Source organism: Paralichthys olivaceus, chromosome 12 (genome assembly GCF_024713975.1).
Source record: "Paralichthys olivaceus isolate ysfri-2021 chromosome 12, ASM2471397v2, whole genome shotgun sequence".
NCBI lineage: Eukaryota > Metazoa > Chordata > Actinopteri > Pleuronectiformes > Paralichthyidae > Paralichthys > Paralichthys olivaceus.
In genome coordinates this window covers 24,076,371-24,100,080 of record NC_091104.1, presented here as the reverse complement: position 1 = coordinate 24,100,080, position 23,710 = coordinate 24,076,371, and the positions used below count along the sequence as shown (strand labels likewise).

The following is a 23,710-nucleotide window of genomic DNA, read 5'->3' as shown; positions in this document are numbered from 1 at the left end:
ATAATGCACATTAAACATAATGCACATTAACTATCCTTATGCAGGCATCACAAATAACCATGATTTGGATTTGTTTAAACAAATTTCAGTCCTGTGTGTTTTGGTTGAGACTGCCCTTGTTTACACTGGAATCACAACCAGTTTCAGTAATGTACAACGAAAAGTACACAGAAGCATCCCTGTGTCTGTATAGCACGTGACCGAGCCCTGCTTATGCTTATTATGTGCCAGTTGTAAAAAATGCAATAATGTTAATGAATTATTTCTTATTTACCATGTTCTATGTGGTCTTAACCTAATATGAACCAAATACCGACCATAAACAAACCTGTGATACCTTTTTTTTTTATTGTATTGATTATTGCTTTCTCTGCCTTTCGATTAGAGTTTGTACTTTGGGATGACCTCCCAGGCTTTGTGTCTATATACTTCAGCAGGCCTGGAGGGACAGGGATGGCCTTTATAAATGATTGGGGTAGAAGTGTTGCTGTATTAGTCAAGAGAGAAGAGTTAAAGAACACAGAGAAAACTCTTCATTATAGCCCATGATGGGTTATAGGAAAGTGTGCCTGTTACTGCTGCTGAGCAGCTACGCATTGGCTCGTAAGTAGTTATCTATTTTGATTCAGCATACATGGATTAGGACATTTGCTTAATCTTGCATGCATGTTTATTTTTTGTAATGTAGAATTTTTTGTAACACACCCACATACTGTATATATTTATATAGTTCCCGGCCAAACATATTTAATGATTCAGATTTCATCTGATGGTGCAAGACTGTCCATAATACCTCTCTACAAAAAGTCAAAATGTGGCAGAGGAATTTACAGCGGCAATTATTTTAGGCTTATATTTTTTAAATTGAGTTTTAAATGATAAAATAAATGAATTGATTCCTTGGTGAAATCAGCATATATGGTGTGTAAATATGTGTAGAAACAGTATTTGAGTTCATCAAACCTGTGCAGTTCAATTGCAGAAAAACACGTATGTTATAAAAGTATCAAAGTGCCCATTAGATCGGCCTTTAATAAATGAGAAAATAACCCACCCAGATCCTTTTGTATTTCGTTCATTAAGATAAAGTTAAACTTAACTTGCATTTTTATTTAGTATTTTGTTGTATTACATTATCTGTTAATTAATTTATACTAATCAAGAAGTATCTGTTTTTTAAAAAGATAGTTCTTGAGTGTGTGTCGTGTGTGTGTGTGTGTGTGTGTGTGTGTGTGTGTGTGTGTGTTTTGCTCACCTTGCCACAGCTGTAGATGTAAAGGGACATATAACTCAATTCAAAATGTTTTTTGCCCAGGCCTTTTCATGGCAATTACACAATTTCTTAGTTGAGTTGTAATTATCAGTGTTTATTGACATACAGAATCATGTTTGCTATTCACATCATCTTACTCTTTGTTTTCCAGAGGATAGCAGTGACATCAATGAACAAACTTCAACATGTCTATGTAAGTAGATGTCCATGAACAAAACTTCACTCTAAATCCTTTTCTGAACATCGTAATTGGGTTATTTCATTACACTTATACTATTTTGGTTTTAAAAACACTTACATTGTACGTTTCAAGCAGTACTCCCCCTATAATTTGAATTACCTAAATGCCCAAATACTGGACTTTGTCAATTCCTCAGTAGGGGCTGAGTGTGTATGTACACAGGGTAGATAGAGGGGGTGGGGGAGGGTGATATGGTGTTCCAAACAGACACACTGACCCGCTGTGCTAAACTAATAAACACATGACCTGTTTTCTGGAGATAGCAGCAAATGCTGATGAACTCTTACCTTGCGCTATTTGTTATTCAGTACAATAACAGTTATTCATTGTTGACGTAATTTTACATAATTTCACTGCTGTTGTTGTTGTGATGCTATCATCTTACTGCAGTGGCATCCAGATTCAAGGCCTACAAGAAATATGTGTACCAGTACACCACAGAGAGCAGAAACGGTGTGGTGGGCACTGCCAACCTAGGGAACGGCCCCAAAGTCTCTTGTCAGGTACGTGACTGTTATGTGTCCCACTTTGTAAAAGAAAGTTCTTATCTGAGCTGCCTCTCTGTCTCTCTGCTGACCCTGTGTCTGCTGTCACATATCTTTAGGTAGAGATCGAAGTCCCCCAAGCATGCAGATTCATCATGCACACCAGGGACTGTGTGCTCAGTGAGGTGTCTGTCATGGATCCCCAGGGTCAGCCGGTCTACAGGCAGGCCCCTGGATCTGAGGCCTTCCAGGCTGCCATGGAAAGGTTAGTGCGAACCATTCCTCACGTGGTCTTCTACACATGTAGAATGTTGACATCTCTTTTGTGATGAGATGAATATTGAGCAAAAAGGCAAATAGAAGAAAAGCAAATTTGAATATGTTGTATCCCATATTCACAAATCACAATTTGTCTCACAGGGCTTTAACAAGGTGGGGCATCCCTCCTTCACCCTCAACCAGATCTACAAAGTTTAAGTTAAAATGTAAAATGATGCCTGCCAGTCTTGGAACAAACTGCTTTGTCATAATCATTATCTATAAGATGAAAATGTGAAAGCAATGTACAAATATGTTGTATGTAATGATAAAACATAACCTGAAACTGCAGCTCCCTTTTAGTGACAGTTTCAGTTTCTTGGTGTCTCTCACAGGCCTCTGTCATTTCCGCCTGTATCAGGTGAATGTTTTCAGTAGAATCGCTCTGGAATCAACCGTAAAACTACTTGCTACGCACCAAGCATCAGACAAATTTATGTAGTGAAAAAGATATTTCCCTCAGGAGTCGGTAGAGACCAAAGGACAGTACAATATTGCAATCTGAATTTTATTCAGGTGGGCAAACACAGAACTCTAAATGAATGACAATGTTGCTAGATGTATACACATGCATCTTAAAATGTAATAGCATGTCAATCATTTGTTCAAAACTTTCCACTTCCCCAAAATGGCTAAGAAAGTTAAAATGGTTTTCAAAAGTCATTTTAGAAAGTTGATTAATGCTTTTTGATGTCTTTACACTACACTATTGGTATTATATATTAATATTTTTCCCTCTGTGTCTTGACAATTTCTCACCAACTTTAAAATGCATTTTTAAATTGGAAAATAAAGTATTTTCCAGTTATTTAAATTTCCAATGATTATACTTGCCTCAAGTGTTGCACCTTTTAATTAAGAACTGAGATATCCTTCAGAATCTGATTCATATTCATTTTACTTTTTTTATTAATGGTAATGCATCTTTTATTTATGTCTAATACCACATTTGTACAGTGAGATATTAAACTTATTTTACAATAATTCTTTGGCAATGCTGTTCAGGAACGGGACATTGTCAGATTACCAAAATATATATGAAGTGACAAGTACAAAAAGAGTGTCATACTTTACTGAGTTGAAATGTTGTCCATGTTTACTGTAAAATGTATCGTTGTGGTCTGTCTTTTCTTCATCCAGGAACCCTCTGAAGTTCACTGTAGAGGACGTCCCCACCATCCAGCTTTACCCTAAGACAGACGAGCCGGTCAACATCCTCAACATTAAGAGAGGGATTGTCTCGGCCCTCATGGTGCCAGTTGTGGAGAATGGACAGAGCAGCCTCATGGTTAGTATCCTCACACAACCCAAAGAGGATTCTCCAAAATATTAAAGAAAAGGCACAACTACAGCAGGAGGGTGTGCACATGAAGATGGGTTGTTGCATACAGCTATCAATAAAGCATTCATATGATAAATGAAAGTAGGTAATGCACAGGAAAGTAACATGGCAGAGGCCAAATTCTGGTAAACGGGCAACCTGCCAATAAAAAGACTTACACCTGCATGTGTTATACTTTTTTTTTTTTTTCAGAGCACAGTGCATGGCTTGTGTTTAATGGAAAACCTGGAGGATGGCAGAATGGATATCCCCACAGATGTGAAACTGTCCAGAGATCTGTCCCATTGTGACCAGTTCTACAGCAGAGAACTAGCCAACAGCCCCCTGGCCCTGCTGCAAAAACTGGTGAGAGAGACACCGATACCTGTTGAGCCTTAGTCAAATATTTATTGCTTTGAGACCCATATTTGAGATGTGAATATTTGACCATGAGACTGATTGACTCTTGAATTGTATACTTTTGGCACTTTAAGTAGCAGTTAGTATTCAGCATCCTTCTATAGATAGTATTTTATCTATTCTAATAATATTTTATATCTATTTTATTGTTTATTTGTATCAAATGCTATTTTTAGGAACACTTTCCAATGCAACCAGTTGTTGTATTTAAAGTGGTTTACAAAATTTGGATGGACCAGTAGGTTGCCAAAAATTTAATTGAAATGTTCAAATTTTTACTGCAAATTGAAAGTATGTATTGCTATGACACATTGTTAATTTTGTTCCCAGCATCGTCCCATGTCAAATCTAATTACAAGCACTCAAGACTGTGACTACCAGTTTGACAACAAGGGAAAGCACATCTTGAAAGCCATATGCACAGAAAAACACATCTACCAGCCCTTCTCCAATGAGTAAGTCATCATTTAAATGCATGTCTGTGTGTGTGTGTTTGTGTGTATTAAGTGCACCACTTTACACTTTGCATCCCCTTCAAATCTGTTTTGCAGGGACGATGGGATATCATCTGCGGTGAGCCAGGAACTCAGCTTTCAAAGCTCCAAGAGGATCAACAACAGAGCATTTGGTGAGCTATCATTTCAAGCATGTCTGCAGCCTGATTGTGTAGGTTTAGTCCACATCCTGGATTGAAAACATAACTATGTGTGTACACAGAAGTGAACCCTAGTGAGAGCAAGCCTCTCCACTTTGAAGACCCTGATGATAAAGCTCCAGTCCAGACCAAGGACACTGCTCTGAGCACACTGCGGGACCTTGTGGATTTAGCAGGCACAGACCTGGGAGAGAAGAGGCCCAGTCTTTTCCATAAGCTGGTGTCCAGCCTGCGTGTCCTGAGGAATGAGACCCTGAGCCAGACAGTCACTGAAATGCTAGATATATCAGGCTGGCTTACCTGGCAGGCTCTGCTCCAGTGTGGGACTCCAGAGTGCACCAGTGCCATCCTCCAGGGAATCAGGACTATTGATGGGGTGTCACTAGAAGTGGATGCTCTAGTCTATGGGCTGAGTCTTCAGGCTAACCCCAATGCAGCACGTGTCAGAGATATGCTCAGCATGGCTCAATATAAACAGAGCAAGGCAATCATGTATGCTCTGGCCAACACAGTCAAGAAGTAAGTAAATTAATGTTGTGGGTTAAAGTTCAATAAAGTTTAGCTCCATGCAAAGCCATACTGCCATTTGCTTCACCACTGGATGCAAATGTTTTATTCTGCCCCCTGCTTGTACTGATTGGAAGTGAATAGGGAGGCGAAGGTTCGCCACTGATAAATTCAATATTGAGAATGAATGAAAATTTGCTGTCACTTGTCCATAGGTTCCATAAAGGAGAGGTTACTCCAGTTGTCACAGATGTGTCAAAGTTCATGGAGACACTCCTAAATGACTGCTCGGGAGAAATCCTTGATGATGACTCTGAATTTTTCACGGACCCCAATGAGATGTCCTTCCTTGTACTGAAGGTAATGGTGATCACGCACACATTGCACATACAGTACAGTCCTGTCTTCACTGATGAATCAAGTCTTGTCAGTGGAATTTGGTTCAAGATCACAGTATTCCAGATGTTTGTTTTTTTTTCCTCTTCTCTAGGTCGTTGGTGTCATGGGCAAAGCCATGCAAGCTGTCAGCCCCAGCTTGATTTCCTCCATTTTGCGATGTGCTAAGAAAACAGACATTCCTTTATCCAACCAAAAGGCAGCAATACAGGCCTTAAGGTTGATGGACATGAATGATGAGGTAACACACATTTCTAGTACATGCATGGAAGTGTGATGATGAACACACCATGTGCTGTTTGACATTTGAGCAAATTAACTATTCAGTAAAGATAATCAGTAAAGAGCACCAAAGACATGAGCTAATTCTAATTATTTTATAATTATTAATAACTGAAAATGTAATATTGTGAAGATCTACTGTAGAAACATTCAGTCATTTATCATTTGGTCAACTACAGGTCAGAAGCATTGTCATGGAGATTTACCAGGACACACAGAGCTCTGTTGAAAAACGTATTGCAGCTTACCTGATTTTGATGAAGAACCCACATCAAGCCCTTATTAAAGACATTGTGAACAATTTGGAGAACGTGGGAGATGAGCAGCTCAAGAGCTTCCTGGTCTCCCACCTGAACAACATCCGCAACTCTGATGAGCCACAGATGTATCAGTGAGTAATTAGCCGGCAGCAACATCATATTACAATGAACATGTACTTGTACAATAAATAAGTAGATTACAGTCCATATAGAGGTTATCCATTGGTTCTTGGCCTGCTTCATGTTAACATTTATGGTAAAACAATAGAAATTGCTCAGTGCGACCAGTGAATTCTAATTTTGCAGTGTTTCTGCTGACATCCTTTTATCAACTTAAAGTTGATCATGTGTTAGCAATGTCAGTTTCTGCTACAGTCCAACGGCTAAAGGTCAGTTAATGCAGATTTTAAGATAATCTCCTTTGTATAATATTTCCCTTTAACTTAAGGGATTTAAACTGAAGTCTAATATGTAAAAAAACAAGGGTGAAAATGGAAAATGATCTTGCTCACAAGGAGATGAGGTATGTGATTAGGGAAAGAAAATAGTATTATTGCCCTGTGCCATCTGAAATCCTCTTTATGCTCCCTCCTAAAGACTCAGGGAGTACATTGAGTTGGCCTTGACAGACCGTCCATCACCCACAAACAAGGTTTTTGATGGCATGTCACACAACTACAAAATAGACTCTCGCCTGGGCTCAGCACACACCAACATCATCTTCGATGGCAGAGACACTTTACCAAAGGAGGTGATGCTGGAAACCACACTCAAGGTTTTTGATTACAACTATGAAATCTTTGAGGTATGTTTTCAAGAACACATTTTTTATGTAGTGGAGGCATACACATGAGCTGTGCAAAGATTTTTCAAACAATCTATTCCATTCACAATCCACCCCATCAAGGTTGGTGTTGAGGGAACAGGATTTGAACCAACCATTGATGCTCTTTTTGGAGAGAACGGTTTCTTCCCCGACTCCATCTCCAAAATCATGTACTGGGCTGAGGACAAAGCCCAGGTGCTAGGAGTTGTTCTGGACAGAATCGCCCCTGACAGAGATAGAATGAAAAGACAGGTGAACAGACCTTACATATTGTGCTTTTCTGTGCTACAACATGAATACAACACTGTCTCAAATTGAACATATACTACTACTTGTATAATAACATGAACTAACATGGAAATACTATTATGTCTGACCAGTGTGGCAGCTTCATTGCTTTTGCATGGATACAAGCTAAAACATAAATGTCTTTAGGTCCCAGAGGATCTTCTGAAATATATCACAAACAGCCTCCAGAAGCTCATGAATGAAGTCCGTTTCTCTCAAGCACCAGAGGCCATCACCTATCTCCGGCTTCTGGGAAATGAGATAGGATATCTGAAGTCCAGTGAAATGAGAAAGATGGTTGAAACTCTCAACATGTACTACCATGTTTTCTTCATGTTTCTACCAGCCAAGGTTAGATCTGTTGTTTCCTGACATGAACTTTCCCTCTTCAAACTGTCTTTTTTTGTCCAAAATAAATTAGTGAATTCAATTAGAGTATCAAGGCCAATTGTTTTAAATAAACCTAAAAAGGTTGTTTTGTTGGCTATATGACTAAAAACAAGAGTTCACAAGGTTGACAGCTCAATGTTGTGAACTAAGGCCTTCCCCAGATCTTGTATCAACATTACCTTGTAATAATTTGATCACAATTGACAGATCACAGGACAACAATCACATCTATCATTAGAATGCATCTCAACATACGTCTGGAGTGAACACATGTGATGGAATCTCATTTCCCAGGTCTACGCTGAAAGAATAATGTCTCATTTGAAATTATAAAAATATCTATATGTGGGGCTTATAATATTATAGCAGTGGCCACAAATAGATCTGTGAGAGACTGAGTTTAAAAATATTCTCAGTTCAATACTCTGTGGTGATTTGATTGAACACTAGAGCTTTCTACTTGTGATTTGGATCACGTCAGACAGATGTTGCCAGGTCTGAGCCAAAGAGTTGGTTGCCATGCTAGCAGATCTGTGGTGCTTTATTTGGCATAGCAGTACTTTGAGCTGGATGCTGTCAGCATGCTAATCTCAACATCATAACAATGCTATAGGCAGTGTGATGAAGGATATATTTATATCCCAAAATCCCAGTTTTAATGACAATTATGTCTTGCAGCAACCTTTTACATCTTATTCTTTTTGGCCTGGTTTTAAGTAATTTATAAATTAGATTGAGCACCTCAATGATTGTTGAAATACTCAACTGAAAGTGATGTATTCATACCAACTATTTGTTTTCTTTCCAAAAGTTCCTTTCATCGTTGGTTTCCAGCACTGACAATGAAGTCTTTGCCCACTATATCTTCATGGAGAATGCTTTCTCTCTACCTACTGCCTCTGGCTTCCCTCTGAAGTTCTCACTGGCCGGTGTGTTTGCACCTGGTGCCAAAGGAGGCCTGGTTCACTCAGGTCGTGGTGGGACGGTAAGTTAGGCTCTCCATTGTGGCCTACATGTAAAAATAAAATTATAATTATTGAATTGAACTGGGTCATTGTTTACTATTATGTTGTATTCTTCTCCTTGCAGAATAAATTGTCTTTCATGCCATCACTTGGGCTAGAATTCATCACACAAATGGGTGTGCACATTCCAGACTATGTGGAGGCTGGGCTTGAGATGCATACTAATATGTACCATGAGAGTTCCATCAATGCTGAGGTCATTGTGAACAATAACCAGATGAGACTGTCCATACCTGCTCCTAAGTCAAACATTCAGTTGATTAGTATTAGGTCAGTGCCACCTGTGTCGAATGATACAAAAGCCATTTCTTGTTTTCTCTCAGTATTCATAACTGTCTTTTTTCTTATTTTAATACAGCAACAAGCTGCTGTCAGTCTCCTCTGGTCAAACACAAATAGTGCCATCCCTTTTGGAGGACAGGACTGACTCAACTGACTGCCAGCTCTTATTCAGTGGTTTAAAATTCTGCAAAATAATGCGTTACTCGAATGCTGCTTCCATGGAAAAGGCCCCATATTTCCCCCTGACTGGAGAAACCATGTAAGAGAAAACATTATAAAATATGACTTGAACATCAGTTGGTGGTGATTTTCTGATCTGAGATATATGATTGTTGTATTTTTTAATTGGGAAGCTAATGCATAAATAGCATACCTCTGTAATGGTTTGATATTTCAATTTTTCTAATGGAGTCCTCCTTTATTGAATCAACATGTTTTTTTCCAAAGTACCAGATTTATTTATGTTTTTTCACAGTTTTGCAGTGGAAATCCAGCCCACAGGAGAAATTTCAGAGTACACTGCCACCATCACTGCTGAGAGACTCAGAGAGGGTAAAAAGGGTCATCACAAAGTAGACACTCTGAAGCTAACCGTGAAGGCAGAAGGTACATTCATAAATAAATATGTGTGTTTGTTTGCATGCATATGTTTTTTTGACAGCTAGTAATCATAGTCTTTACTTTAATCATACCATGGCTAAGATATGCAGTGGTGATAAAAAAAAAACAAACAATGGGAATAAAAAATTGAATTGAACATAATAGTGGATTTTGCTTGACTGTCCTAAGTTTGCACAGACATGAACTTTAATCATTTCTTTCTTGAATTCATGAATGTACACCATAAGCGTCGGCACAACTTTATCACTGCATTCTTTTAAATGTAAAAATATTATATTAAGTGTGTATGGCACTTAATAGATCTTGAAGCCACCAGCTGCCACTGAAGATGAACACTAATGAGTTTAATATCTGCTGTTTCTAGGTGATGATTCCACAGAAACCACTGCAACTCTGAAATACAACCGGAATAAGAACATTTTCACTACTGAGGTCGTCATTCCTAACTATGATGTGGAAGCAGGCATCAAGCTGGCGGTAACTGACAATGATGCTAAGGGAAAGAAGATGCGAGGTATCACCATTGACATTACAAACAGGAACATCCCACAACTGACTCTTGTTGGACGTACAAGGTTTGTACTGTAGTTCTAGAAGGATCCTTTTTCATGATAGACAATGCTAGCTTGTCAGCTGTGCTGCCTGGTTTCATAACCCTTTTGACAGGGAATGAGTGGATGAGAAACATCCCAGGAAATGCAAACAATTAACAAATTGAGTTGTGTCTTATCAACGTACATGTAATTTATCAAAATGTAGGCTTGACATGATGAAGGATGCCATGCTGCAACTCCAGATGGTCATCCCCTCTCTGAAAACAGATGCGTCTGTCACTGCAACCCTAAAGAGGGATAAGGATGTGCTCATGGACTTAGAGACAATCATCACCCTCCCTGAGACATCGTACCAACAGAGAGCTTTACTCAGATACGGTAACTTACAGCTTTTCAGTCAGATCTTTAAAAAATAAAGAAATTAAGAATAGTCATTTATTTATAAGTTTGAGCCTGCATTTTGATTTTTTCTTGACAGATGATGACAAGTTTGAAGTGGAACTGAAATCCAACGTGAATTCTGAGATTCACAAATTGATCCCAGATGTGGGAAATTATCATGAGCTGCTGCAGCGGCTCATCGATGATGTCCTGGACCAGAAAGTGGCAAAGTCTGATATGAAACTCCGTCATATAGTCAACAAAGGAATTGAGGTAGTGCTTTGACATTTGACACTATATTGTTTTTCATAACTTACTGGTAATGAGTCCAAGTTTTGGAAAATGTAGACATCCTATCCCGTCTAAATCATTGATTGAGTATATAGCAATTCGTCAAAGTATCAACATGATTCTCTCTCTCTCTCTCTCTCTGTCTCTATGTTTATTTTGAGTGCTTTACAGTAGCGTTGTACTTTTTGTTTAAAGATTGATTTAATTAATCTTCATGTCACTCTGAAGGCAGGTAACATATGGCTGGACAAATTAACAGCACGCATTCCCTACCTTGAAAACCTGCGAAGTAAAAGGAGTATCTCAGATCTCACTTTGCCTGCTATGCCTGAGAAACTGTTTCTACAGTCGTAAGTATTTAATATAGAGTTAAAAAAAAAAAAAAAAAACTGCTTAAAGAATATATGGCCTTAACCCCCATTTCTTTTTTTTCACCTTAATAGTGACAGCTTGTTCCGTTACCAGTTCAACAAGGACAAGATGGCCATCTCACTTTCTCTTCCATTTGGAGGCAAAAAGTCAGAGGAACTTAACATTCCAACCACTTTATCTATTCCCCTCATAGATTTACAAATGATAGGCCTACATATCCCCATCAAAACCTATCCATTACCATCATTTACTATACCAGCTTCTTTGGATTTCACTGTACCCCTTCTTGGTCTGGCTGAAGCATCCACCAAGATCCACAGCAATTTCTACCAATGGGAAGGCTCAATCGCTGGGGGCAACAACTCTGTTGATTTCCCCAGCTACATAGCACAGTACAAGGCCATGGCTCAATCACCTCTCAACTTATTGTCATACAAGCTTGAAGGTAAGCGCTTCCTTAATTTTTTTTGCTTTTTGCTGTATCCAAATTGAAAAATGGTTAAGACTACGCCATCTTAGAATAGTTTTCATTAAATTTAGTTTGTTCTATCTGGAAATCCATCTGACACACATTGCAGGGGTTCTTGCAAGAGGTGTTAAAAAGTGCATCAACTAATGCTTAACATAACAGAGACCATCTGTTCTTTCCCTGTGTAGTGACAGATACTGATAGTAATATAATTTATTTTTGTTTGTGTCAAGGAACTGGGATGATGTCTGGAAGGGCTGATGACTATCTCAAGTATCTTCTAAATACTTCCTTCAGCCATAGCCTCATTGACACAAGCTTCAGTGTCTTAGAAACCTTAAGGGTCACAAACAAATTGAATGCAAAAGCTAACTATAAGATGGAAGCCTCTAGTCCAGTGGGCCTGCAGGCCTCTCTCTATTATTCTGCTCAGTCAACTTCCACTCTAGATTCAGATGAAGTCTCAGGAGATGGAACCCTGGATGGATTGCTTAGAATAGGGTCATTCTATACCAACACCTCCTACACAAACAGCTACAATCTGCTTCCACTAGAAAGAGAGGGAAGAGGAGAGTCCACCCTGCACTTTGACTCGCCATTCATACAAATTCACAACAGAATCCGTGGAGTCTATGCAAACTCTGAGTTAAACATTGTGTCTAAAACCAATGCCCAGAAGGACATCCTGAAGCATGTAGCAGAGATCAAGTATAAGGATGCACAACTAACCCTAAAATGCAATGCTATTGCCACACTCATGGAAAAATCAGTCAGTAACAAAATTGAACTTGGTGTGTCTAAACATATGGCCATCCTCCGAATTGAGTCACAAGCAGATGATGAAACAAATAGGGCATACTCACTTTTAACAGGATCCCTGGATTTGAATGGTCTTGAGGTGAACTCTGAAGGTTCCCTCACATTTGCCAAAGGTCGTGGATTGCACAAAGCTTCTCTTATGGTTGGAAGAAATGGTCTGACAACAAGTGGAACTAACAGCCTTCAATGTAGCCCTGTGACTGTAGAGAATATTTTCGATGGTACCATGGACAACAATGGTGCTTCCCTGTCCTCAAGGACCAAAGCAATGACTGAGGAGTGCCGTGGAGAACTGAACATTGAGGGTAAAGTCACAGATGTGGAGGCCTCTTTGCATGGCATACTCAATGGCAATGCATATGATGCAACCACAAGAAACAACATGAATATTGTCCTCAACCATCGAGCTCTGAATTTTGAAAGCAAAACCATGGGAGCATTGAAGCAGATGAAAACAGAAAATAGCCACAGACTGACTCTCACTCTGTGGACCCTAGCTCTTACCTCAAAGACTAACAACGTCATTTGTGAAGATATTTACTACAAGCAAGATACCAATCTTGATATGAAGCCATTTGTTGCATCAGTTGATATGACAAATGACCTCAGACTTTATGATGTCAGTTTGAAAAATGAAGGCCACATGAAGCTTAAGCCAATTAATTTGGATCTGAGTGGCAGTATTATGGGAGCATATAAAGAAGAACACAACATTAACCATTCCTATGAACTGACCTATGAAGATATGGTTGGTACAATGAAATTCAGCACGTCTGGAGATATAATGGATGCCCAGCTAAGTCACAACTGTGAACTTGAATTTGCTGGACTTTCCTCAAAGTCAAAATGTGAAGCAAAAATAAACTCTAAGCAACTACGTTTGGACAGCACCATTCGCACAATGGTATTGCCTTTCAGTGTCACTATTGATGCCCTTGTCAATAGTGATGGAGAATTGAATCTATATGCAGAACACACTGGACAGCTATACAGCAAATTGTTAGTGAAAGCTGAGCCTTTGGCTCTTGCATACTCACATGACAGCCGGGTGTCAACCACACATTCCCTTCCGATTGGAGAGTCTTCCACTAATTTAGAAAGCAAATTTGATGGCCTCTTGGCACCAAATGACCAATATCTGACCTGGAAAGTAAAATCTAAACTGAACAACCATGCTTTCAACCAGGACATCATGACTTACAATAATCCTGAGAAGATTGGTTTTGAGTTTTCAGGAGCAATATTAACAGACATTTTCAGCAAACTGGGTAAAGACAAGAGATCACAAGCAGAAACACAAGAATTCAACGTGGCTGGTTTCCTCAAGTATGACAAGAACAGTGACTGTCATATTATTGATATCCCATTCATTGAGAGCGTTCCTGCTGCTTTTGAGAGAGTCAAGAACACACTTGTACAAGTGTTAGAATCCCTTCAACAATTCATCAACAATTTAAATATTAATCAGCTAGTCACTGATTTTAGAGCCAAGTTAGATTTACTACCAATGCAAGTAAGTGACTTCATGCAAAATATTGAATTGGAGAACAAAGTGAATCAAGTAAAAGCACAACTTGATTTCTTGATCAGTGAATTTGCAATAACAATTGATGACTTAGAGCTTGTGATGAACAATTTGAAGATGAACTTGGAAAACACAGTGATGGACAGTGCCACTAAAATTAGAGACCTCATCCTTACAGTAAAAAACTATCTCAAGGAAGGACATCTTTCTGCCAAGATAACCAATGTTCTTTCAAAGATTGGAAATCAGCTTCAAGCCTTTGATGAGAAGTATGAAATCAAGCCATCATTTATCAAAGCACTTTATGCCATTGAGGACATTATCAAACAGATTAATTTACAGAAGCTCACAGAAACCAGTGCTGCATGGCTGCAGAAGCTTGATTCAAAATATAGAATAATAGAAATATTAAAAGATAAACTGTCTGAACTAAAACAGGCAATTGAGAAGTTTGACATCAATATGTTTTTCCAAGATGTAAATGATTACCTTCTCTCAATTGATTTGGCCATTTATTTTGAGCAGCTGTCATATAAAATCCCCTCTTCCGAAATAGCAAAAGTGATTGAATCTATGAATGATGTTATCGTAAACTGGATTGATGAATATGAAATCCCCAACAAACTCAATGCTGTGTATGCATACATTAGGGATCTTCTTTTAAAATACAATCTCGACGATAAACTTAAAGCATTAATGGATCAGATGGTGATTCTTGTCAAGGAATTGAAAATTGAACAGACTGTTCAGTCTGTAGCAGATGCTTTGAAATCTATCAACTTTGAATTTGTTTATGATAAAACTATGCAATTTCTTCACAGTTTGACAAGCCAGCTTAGAGCAACTGACTTTAAGAAAAACATAGATGCCCTTAATGAACGAATATCATCAACGCTAAAGTCAATGAAGGAATTTGATTACAGTGCATTTGTTGATGACATGAACAAGAAAATTGCTGAACTAACACACTATATCAATGAGCAACTAAAAACATATGAGATAGTTCAAAAAATTGAAGCTATTAGGGATTTTTTTAGAGAGATACAAAGCTCCATCTTCACATATTTGGAAAAACTCAAAAACACAAAGATTGCAGAAGCTGTAAAGAAACTTATACATGTAATCAACTCTACATTTTACAATGACATTAAGATGAAAATGCAGGATATCCTTGAGGACATGAGACAAAGAATACTTGATATGGATATCAGAGATGAAATGTACATTTACCTCCAAAGAGCCAGTGACTCCTACAGCAATATGGTTGCCTTCATTACTGTGCATTTTAACCAGTTGATAGAGAAGATTAGACAAGTCTTAAATGACAATAAGATCATTTCCCAGATAAAGCAAACAGTAGATAGAGTTTTGGATGCACTGAAAAGAGCAGAAATTGAAATTGGCACTTTTACTATACCTCTCACTGACCTTGTCGTTCCGTCATTTATCATCAATCTGAACAAACTGCAGGAGATTAACATCCCGGCTCAAATATCAGTCCCTGAGTTCACTATTCTGAACTCCTACATAATCCCTGCCTTTACCATAGACTTCATTGAAATCAAATCAAAGATTGTTGCAATCATAGATGACATCAGAGAATTTGAAATCAAAATGCCTGACCCTGAGGAAATATTTGGTGACCTCAAAGTTCTCTACCTATCTGATCTACCAGATCTCTCATTCTCAGAAATAACTCTTTCTGAAATAAAATTTCCAGCCATCGTCATCCCCAAATTAAATGTAAAGGATTTTGAAATCACAATGCTGCCAATTCCAGAGATCAAATTGCCTGATATTCCCAGTGACATATGTATCCCAATTTTCGGTAAACTCCATGGAGAATTTAGAGTGAATTCCCCACAGTATACTCTTGTAACCACAGGAAAGATTGAAAACTCAACATCCACACCAAAAAGCCCACAGTTTACAGCCACAATTATTTCTCATGTTAAATCATCAATTGATCCCCTTGAATATAACTTTGAAGCCACTGCTAAGTTGGCTGCTCCCCGAATGAAGAAGCTTCTATTCATAGAAACAGTTAAAGCTACACACATGGGCTTCTCCATTGATCATGGGGGATCCTTAACACTTACAGGCACTTCTGCAGAGGCTTTTGCCAAGACTACTACCAAGGTCACAACCCTAATGTACACAGCAGACTTGGTCAACACTATGTCACTTACATTGAAGAGTGGAATCTCTGCAGCCATAGACACAACGTACAACCACAATTTGGACATCCCATTAGTTGAAACTTCAAGTCAGTTATCAATGAAACAGAATATTTCAGCCACAATGGAATCGGGTAAAATTTCTGTGACTGGAGAATCTTCTGGTAATGGCAGGTGGTCCATTAAAGACTACTCAGATGAAGGCACACACAGAAGCAATATAGATTTAAACATAAATTTCAGCACTGTCAAGTTAATGTTTACTGGAGAAACAGACTGTAAGGCTTTGCAATCAAGACAATCACTGACTGCTGAATCAGTAATCTTAAGCCATATCACTGTTGAAGCACGATGTGAAACTGAAGGTCCATCTGTCAAGAAGAGTGTTATGGTTTTAAATGGACAGACACATATTGGGGACTTGAAAGTTGCACTGACGGCCTCTCATGATGCAGAAATCACTGGGGATTTGACTGGAGTCATGTCCAACTCATTGGACTTTTTGGCACATCCATTTGAGATTGTGCTTGATATTAAGAATAAAGTAAACTCAAGACTATTCCTCCCCTTAAAACTCACTGGTAAAGTAGATCTTCAGCATGATTATGGAGTAATTCTAAACTCTGACAAGCAGCGTGCTTGTTGGTTTGCCCTGGCAAGATTCAACCAGTACAAGTACAATCACAACTTCACAGCAGAAAACAATGATGTAGAGATCTTCTTTTACTCATCGGCTACTGCAGAAGCTAATCTGGACTTTCTGACTGTTCCTCTCTCGATCCCACAAATAGTGGTCCCTTATCTTGAAATTAAAACCCCTGAGGTCAGACATCTATCTCTATGGGAACAGGCTGGATTCAAATCCTTGCTTACCACTCCTCAACAATCATTCGACATGAGCCTGAGGCTTCATTACCACAAGAATCCTGATTTGCACAGCATTGAATTCCACCTTGAACCAATCTACAATGCCATCATTGATAATGCCAACATCATTCAGGCTCAATTCGAACAATCAAGAGATAAAGTAGTTGTGCTTCTAAAAGATTCATACAATCGGGCAAAGTCACAGTATATCAAACACAAAATTGACACTTCTAGCCTGCCTCCAAGAATCTTCACTTTCCCTGGATACAAAATACCGATACTAAATATTGACGTTTCTGCATTTAGTGCTGAGATGCCGGCTTTTAGCTACTTTGTTCCTAAAGAGGTCAGTACACCAAGCTTCAAACTTCCAGCGCTGGGTTTCTCTGTACCATCTTATTACCTTGTGCTACCATCTTTGGAGATACCTGTCATCCATGTTCCAGAAACTCTTAGTGAAATAAAGCTGCCCACATTGACACTCCCAGCCATTCAGAACAACATTGTGATTCCAGCCATGGGTAACATAACTTGTGATTTCTCCTTCAAATCCACTGTGATTACCTTGAGTGCTAATGCTGGCCTTTACAACCAGGCAGACGTTGTTGCTCGATTTGGTGCTTCCTCCACATCTGTGTTTGATGTTTTAAATGGAAAAATTGATGGCACAACCAGTATGACAAGGAAGAGAGGAATAAAACTTGCCAGCACTATATCAATTGACCACAACAATGTGGAAGCAAACCATGAGTGTGCTCTTAGTTTTACAAAAAGGAGCATGGAAGCTTCTGTAACTAACAATGCAAAAATCAATCTACCCTTCCTCAATTTGGAGGTCAGCCAAGAACTCATCGGAAATACCAATATCAAGCCAACTGTTGCCTCCAAGAAAAAAATCAAATACATGTTCAACATTCCACTGCTTGAATCCGTAGGCAAAGGAAACCTTGATTCGAACTGGACACTGGAGGCACTTTCTTCCTATGTGTCACTGGAGATGTCTACCCAGGGGAAGTCAGACATATCAATAATGGGAAGTTGTAATTTTGTTGGAGACCTAGAGAATGAGGCCAGTTTCTACCTTAATGCAAACCGCCTGCGTTCAACTGTCTGGACAACCTTAAACTCAAACATTAAAAAACAAGAGAAGCAAAAAGAAAGCGCAAACAGTAACATCTTCCAGTTCTACTTGAATAAGAACTTGGCTCTTGAGGTTTCCTTGCAGCGAATGTTTGCAACAATGGATTACATGTGCAATAATAATGTTAAATCAGCATCTTTCAACACAAATGGACGGCACTTTGTCAAAGGAGAATTAGAATTTGTTCCTTTAACAACCCTCAAGGCTATGTTGGACATTGATTCAAGTCAGCCAAGTAGTTTGGGTGATGTTGGACTGATTCAGAGCATCATCCTTGCCATCAGCTCAGAGAAGCAGTCACTCGCCTGGAGTGGTAAGGAACAACTGAAATCTCTTACCCATGCTTGTGATATATTCATGTCGAATGATGAATCTCAGGTACGCATGGATTTGACTGAATCAGTGGAAGGCCACCTAGCTTTCTTGAAGGCAGTTAAGCTACCTGTTTATCAGAGGACCCTCTGGGATGTATTAAAACTTGACCAGGTCACAACTATGGACAACTTACAATTCCTAAACATATCTTACAGCTTTGTGTATACAAAGACCTTGGAAGGCCAGGAGTATGCAATACCATCTAAACTATTCGAAAATGGAATCACTTTTAGCATTCCTGAAATTAGCATTCCTTTACCAGCTTGGGGAGAACAAATTTCACACTCCATAAAGAACATAGATATGCGATTTGAAACTTCTGATCATGCTGATCATCTAAGTCTTCCACCTGTAATCTCAATTCCAGCCTTTGATTTGCCATTCACCAATTTACACATGGAACCATTAACAATTGATCCAAAGAACCTGAACATTCCAAAGGAAATTACCACCACAGCCTTTGAAATCCTGCTTCCTGGTTTGCCAATAATGTCAGTGCCCAGTTACAATATTAATATTGAGTATCTACAAGGGAAAATGTCATTCCTCTCATTCAAGATGCCAACATATGAAATCACAGTCTCATCTTTCACACTGCCAAAATCGTTTACCTTTGGAGAGCATACCATCAGTCTTGATGATTTTACACGCCAGATTTCAAACTTTGAACTTCCAACAATTACAATTCCAGAGCAAAGAATTGAAATTCCTGAAATGTCCCTACATTTGCCAGCAAGTGTGTTTATCCCAGCTTTTGGTGCTCTTAGTGCCACTCTTAAGATTTCCTCCCCTGTCTATACTGTATCAACAACTGCCAATCTGGAGAAAAAGGACTCTAGCCTTGCAACTTCACTGAATTCAATCTGCACTTCTACTATGATCTTCTTGGAATATGACTTATCTGGTAAGACTATATCACACTCTATTTGAACATATTGTCTGAATTACAACATAATATATATATAATATTGTATTTTCTGGGTGTCTCCTTAGCCACTGCAAACCTTGGATTTGATAATGGAGGAATCAATGCAAATGGGAAAGGGAACTTGATCCACAATGATGTAAATGTTAACTGGCAACATGTTTTGGCACACAACCTGAGGTAAGTGTATACAGTATATTTTCTGCTTCTTGGGTGTTGAATTGATTTGGATTTATTTTCACTGCTAAATCTCTGTAGCAGTAAAAAAAAGCTGGATCTTGGCTTTCATACACCTCAAATTATAAAGAGACATAGTGTTAGACAGTATTCTAAGACTATATTTCCAATGAGTTACTTGTGTCTTCAACAAAACCTTTAGATATCAAATCTCAAGAAAGCTACCATGACATACTGTAGGCAGTCTGGTTGGTGTTATGAACATATATGTAATGCTGCTGCCCTTGATTGAACAAGATAAATATGGATTTATTGTATTATAAGTAAAACTGTTCTGTGTTTCAGGATGAAACGCCAAACCCCTCTGCCTGATTCAATGTAAGTCTTAGTCAACAATTTTCTGCATATTTCAGCACTCATAAGTGTTTGCACCAAACAAATGCAACATAGGAGATACTTCCTTAACCGTTTTTCTGTTTTAAAGGGAGTCTCGTCATACTCTCAATGTGGACATCAACAGCCGAACATTTACTGATGTGAGCTTCCGGTATGCTTCCCGCAAAGATGGCATCACTGCATCCATGTCTTCACCATCAACTGGCTTCCTTGGATTGCATTTTCAGCGAAAGTCTCCATCACAACTGTATGGAAAACTGTTCAGTCGCTACCTGGTAAATCTTTCATTTGCATATTGTTGTCAAAATCCCAAATTGTTTTAAATCTACAGATGGATTGATTGTATATGCTGTGCAAGCTTTAATTGTGAATCTTCTCATTTTTTCCTCCAACTTCAGTCTACTCCTGAAAAGGATACTGATGTTTTCACAGCCAAAGCCACATTGAGAAACTCTCAGAAGTTAATCTTACAGATGTCATGGAATCTGGACTTCCTCCACAATGCTATTGAGGGGACCAAGGACAGGATTCCTGCTATGAACAATGCTGTACTCAACATCATTAACAAGTATCACACTGCCCACTTTGGCTTTGACCTCAACCGAGGCAGCATGAAGCTGAAAAACTCAGTTTCCAACACCATTGAGAGAGCCTACAATGAGGTCCCTATGTCTCTTAACTCACTGCAGCGTTCAGTCAAACAGCTTGGGGAATCAATAAATGTGCAGGATGTTGTAGACAAACTAGCTCATGAGACTAAAGAAGTTTTGAAACATGTCGATAGACAGATAATTGCCTTGCAAATTGAAGTCAAAGAGTTGATGAATGCCACAAAGTTTACAATGCCTGGATCTGAAGAGAAGCTCTCAACATTAGATATGTTTGATCATGCTCATCGGTCTGTATCAAGAGCCACTGACAGGGCAATGCAAAGATTTGCCAGCCTCATGGAGAAGGTTTCTAGATTAATCAAGGGGATTGAGTTCACCATACCTGGAACCAAGTTTATTGTCAATGGAAATGAGATCATGGAGAAATTGGAGTTTACTACAAGATCTGCATATGATCAGCTAAGAGAGTCACTGCACAGGGCGTTCAGTTTGCTTCACGAAACTGTTAATAGCCTCTTTCAAGTAATTGCTGAAAAAACAGAGAATTTCCGTACCTACCTGAAAGAGGAAAATGTTGAAATTGCTTCTCAAGTTGATGCTGTCTATGGAGAGGTTCTGAAATCTTCGAAACACCACATTGAGAAGGCAAGGAGAAAGATGGCTAACTACAAAGACCTTACCAAACTAAAGATTCAAGAGGCTTATGATGCTTTAAATATGGAAAGTGCAAATAACAATACCGTGGAGTTTATCTCTATTTTGCAGTCACATTTCTATGGAGGACTTAATGAGGGTTTAGACTTAATGAGAAGGGCATCACAGAGCACAGCACCCTACATTAGAGTGACCAACAAAAAGACTGACATTGAAATTCCCTTACCCTTCCGTTGGAAGTCTTTCAGCAGCTGGCCAACGCAATCCAGTCCGTGGATTTCTTCATAAAGGCTAACCACATTTATGTCCTTGTAAAAAAAATATTTTTTGTACATCGCCAATAAATATTAACTTGAAGGTCCAGTGTGTAAGATTTAGGTGAAAGGGATCTATTGGCAGAAATTTAACGTAGAATAATCATCATGATATTTTCACTCATACTCATCTAAAGTGTATGAATTGTAGTTTTCTGTAGCCCAGAAAAGGTCCTTTATATTTAAATATTTTATATTTACATCGAGGGGACGCTCTCTACGGAGACCGCCATGTTTTTACAGTATTCCAGACTGGACAAACTAAACACCTTTTGAGTTTTTATGACAACTGAAGCTACCACAGGTTCTTTTTCATGTTTGGAAGGAGAAGGTGAGGTCAGGGGCGTTCAGCTGCAACATGCAATTTCAACACTAGATATCACAAAATTCTACACTGTACCTCTAAAGGAATTTTAGTTCAGTGAAATAGTTTAGTGAAATATACGCAAATTATTCGTAAGTGATATTGCTTTCAACTTGACAATTTCTACAGTTATGCCCAATTAATGTTTAGCATGGATTGAAAGATAATGTTTGATGATGGTGGTCAGTTGAACACTAATAAAAACAAATGTTTGCATTTCTCACTGTGGCTTAATATTTATGTAAGTAGCAAATGCATTTGTCTTGAAGACAGTAGTAAAACATTTAACCAACTGTACAACATTTCCACATCACTCATTCAAAGTAAATGTTCAAGTTCAAGTCAATCAATCAATCACACTTTATTTATATAGCACTTTTCATAAAACAAACTGGAACACAAAATGCTTCACATAAAAAACGACCACACCAGTACACACACACACACAAAACAGGGGCTCAATCGATCACTAAGAGAGTAAAACACGAACTGAGGAAAGCTGTACCACTTCCCATTCAAGAGGTCCCCCCGTGCCCCAATGGACCATATAACCTCTGTGGGTCTTTATATGTATAATACCCACCAGTCAGCTGGAACTAAAGAACAATACACAGAACAGTATAGATTTTTTTTTTTACTTCAATAGCCATGACACACAAGGTTGGATTACATACTCAGCAAAGGGCAATGGTTAATTGTCCCAGTCCTACGATTGACCCCAACAGCTCCACGTCCACTGTATGTATATGAGAGCTACAGTTACTGGAGACTATTAAGATTAAGATTTATTTGCTAATAGTAAAAATTATTTTAAAAAATGTGATTTGTAAACCTTTACATAAGGGTTAGTTAGTTGAACAATATTTCGTTTTTTAAAAGAACAACATGATTGGGGAAAGCATTTGATAAACTTGACCTCTTTCTGAACTCCTATGAATATATTGTGATATTGCACACAGTTGAGTATTATGAACAAAAGAAAGACAAGTCTCTAGGGTTATGTATGTTCCTCCCAGGACATGAAGGAAGTCATCCATTCCATCTGTTTTTAACTAAAGAAGATCATATTGCAGCTCAACAATGTTGTTTGCAAGAATTTATGCTTGTTTTATGAGTGAAAGGGACCATAACAGTTAGTTTGCAAAAGGTATTATAACACAATCTGTATTCTGCTTGTTTTACCAGCTAACGTCATTATGAGCCACTGTGAATTTAAACCATGCATTTTAATGAACTGAAGTATAGACCTCTTTACAGTACAGAGTTCTTTGTCATGTTAGGTGCAGACAGTCATCACTGGGATGGGACCATGACGAAGCCCAGATGAAACAATAGACTTACTGTACACTATCACTACATGTCACATAAATGGGCCTTGTCCCACAACCACTCATAAAAAAAACAAATCAGTCAAGATTCAAAACCTTTACCCTCCTAGACTCAATACTTAGCACACCCAGATTGCTTAGTCTCTCATCAGTTATAGTGGACCTGAGGTAAGTTTTCACCAGCTTCAGTGTAGAAAAACTCAGCTCACAAGAAGCAGTCCTCACTGGGATCGCGACTACTATTTTGCAGAGTCTGAAGAGCTCACAAACCACTTCTTTGTATGGCTCAATGAACAGTACCAGCTGTACTGTACTAGAGGGTCTCTGCATCCCAGTCTGTATTTCCCTTTCCAAGATCCTTGCTTTTAGTCAGCCGGATC

At 38.6% G+C, this 23,710-nt stretch overlaps 1 protein-coding gene across 1 annotated transcript; it reads left to right on the top strand.

The window, feature by feature from the left end:
• The first annotated feature begins 464 nt into the window (after nucleotides 1–464).
• apoba (apolipoprotein Ba) lies at nucleotides 465–22,225 on the top strand. Its single transcript, XM_069536077.1, has 29 exons — nucleotides 465–603; nucleotides 1,425–1,466; nucleotides 1,905–2,017; nucleotides 2,119–2,264; nucleotides 3,458–3,605; nucleotides 3,852–4,004; nucleotides 4,389–4,513; nucleotides 4,610–4,686; nucleotides 4,776–5,232; nucleotides 5,436–5,580; nucleotides 5,711–5,857; nucleotides 6,078–6,289; nucleotides 6,756–6,963; nucleotides 7,066–7,236; nucleotides 7,420–7,623; nucleotides 8,474–8,647; nucleotides 8,752–8,957; nucleotides 9,046–9,228; nucleotides 9,445–9,575; nucleotides 9,955–10,165; nucleotides 10,350–10,522; nucleotides 10,623–10,798; nucleotides 11,045–11,166; nucleotides 11,260–11,633; nucleotides 11,891–19,465; nucleotides 19,555–19,666; nucleotides 20,009–20,041; nucleotides 20,148–20,334; nucleotides 20,458–22,225. Exons 1-29 carry the CDS (start codon nucleotides 546–548, stop codon nucleotides 21,610–21,612), a joined length of 13,218 nt encoding a protein of 4,405 aa, XP_069392178.1. The 5' UTR covers nucleotides 465–545; the 3' UTR covers nucleotides 21,613–22,225.
• The last annotated feature ends 1,485 nt before the right edge of the window (nucleotides 22,226–23,710 follow it).

Bases quoted from the DNA above. Each gene is read 5' to 3' on its own strand.
- apoba (XM_069536077.1), top strand. From the start codon at position 546: ATGATGGGTTATAGGAAAGTGTGCCTGTTACTGCTGCTGAGCAGCTAC. The intron at 1,467-1,904 runs GTAAGTAGATGT...ATCTTACTGCAG, and splicing joins ACAAACTTCAACATGTCTAT to TGGCATCCAGATTCAAGGCC. The intron at 10,523-10,622 runs GTAACTTACAGC...TTTTCTTGACAG, and splicing joins GAGAGCTTTACTCAGATACG to ATGATGACAAGTTTGAAGTG.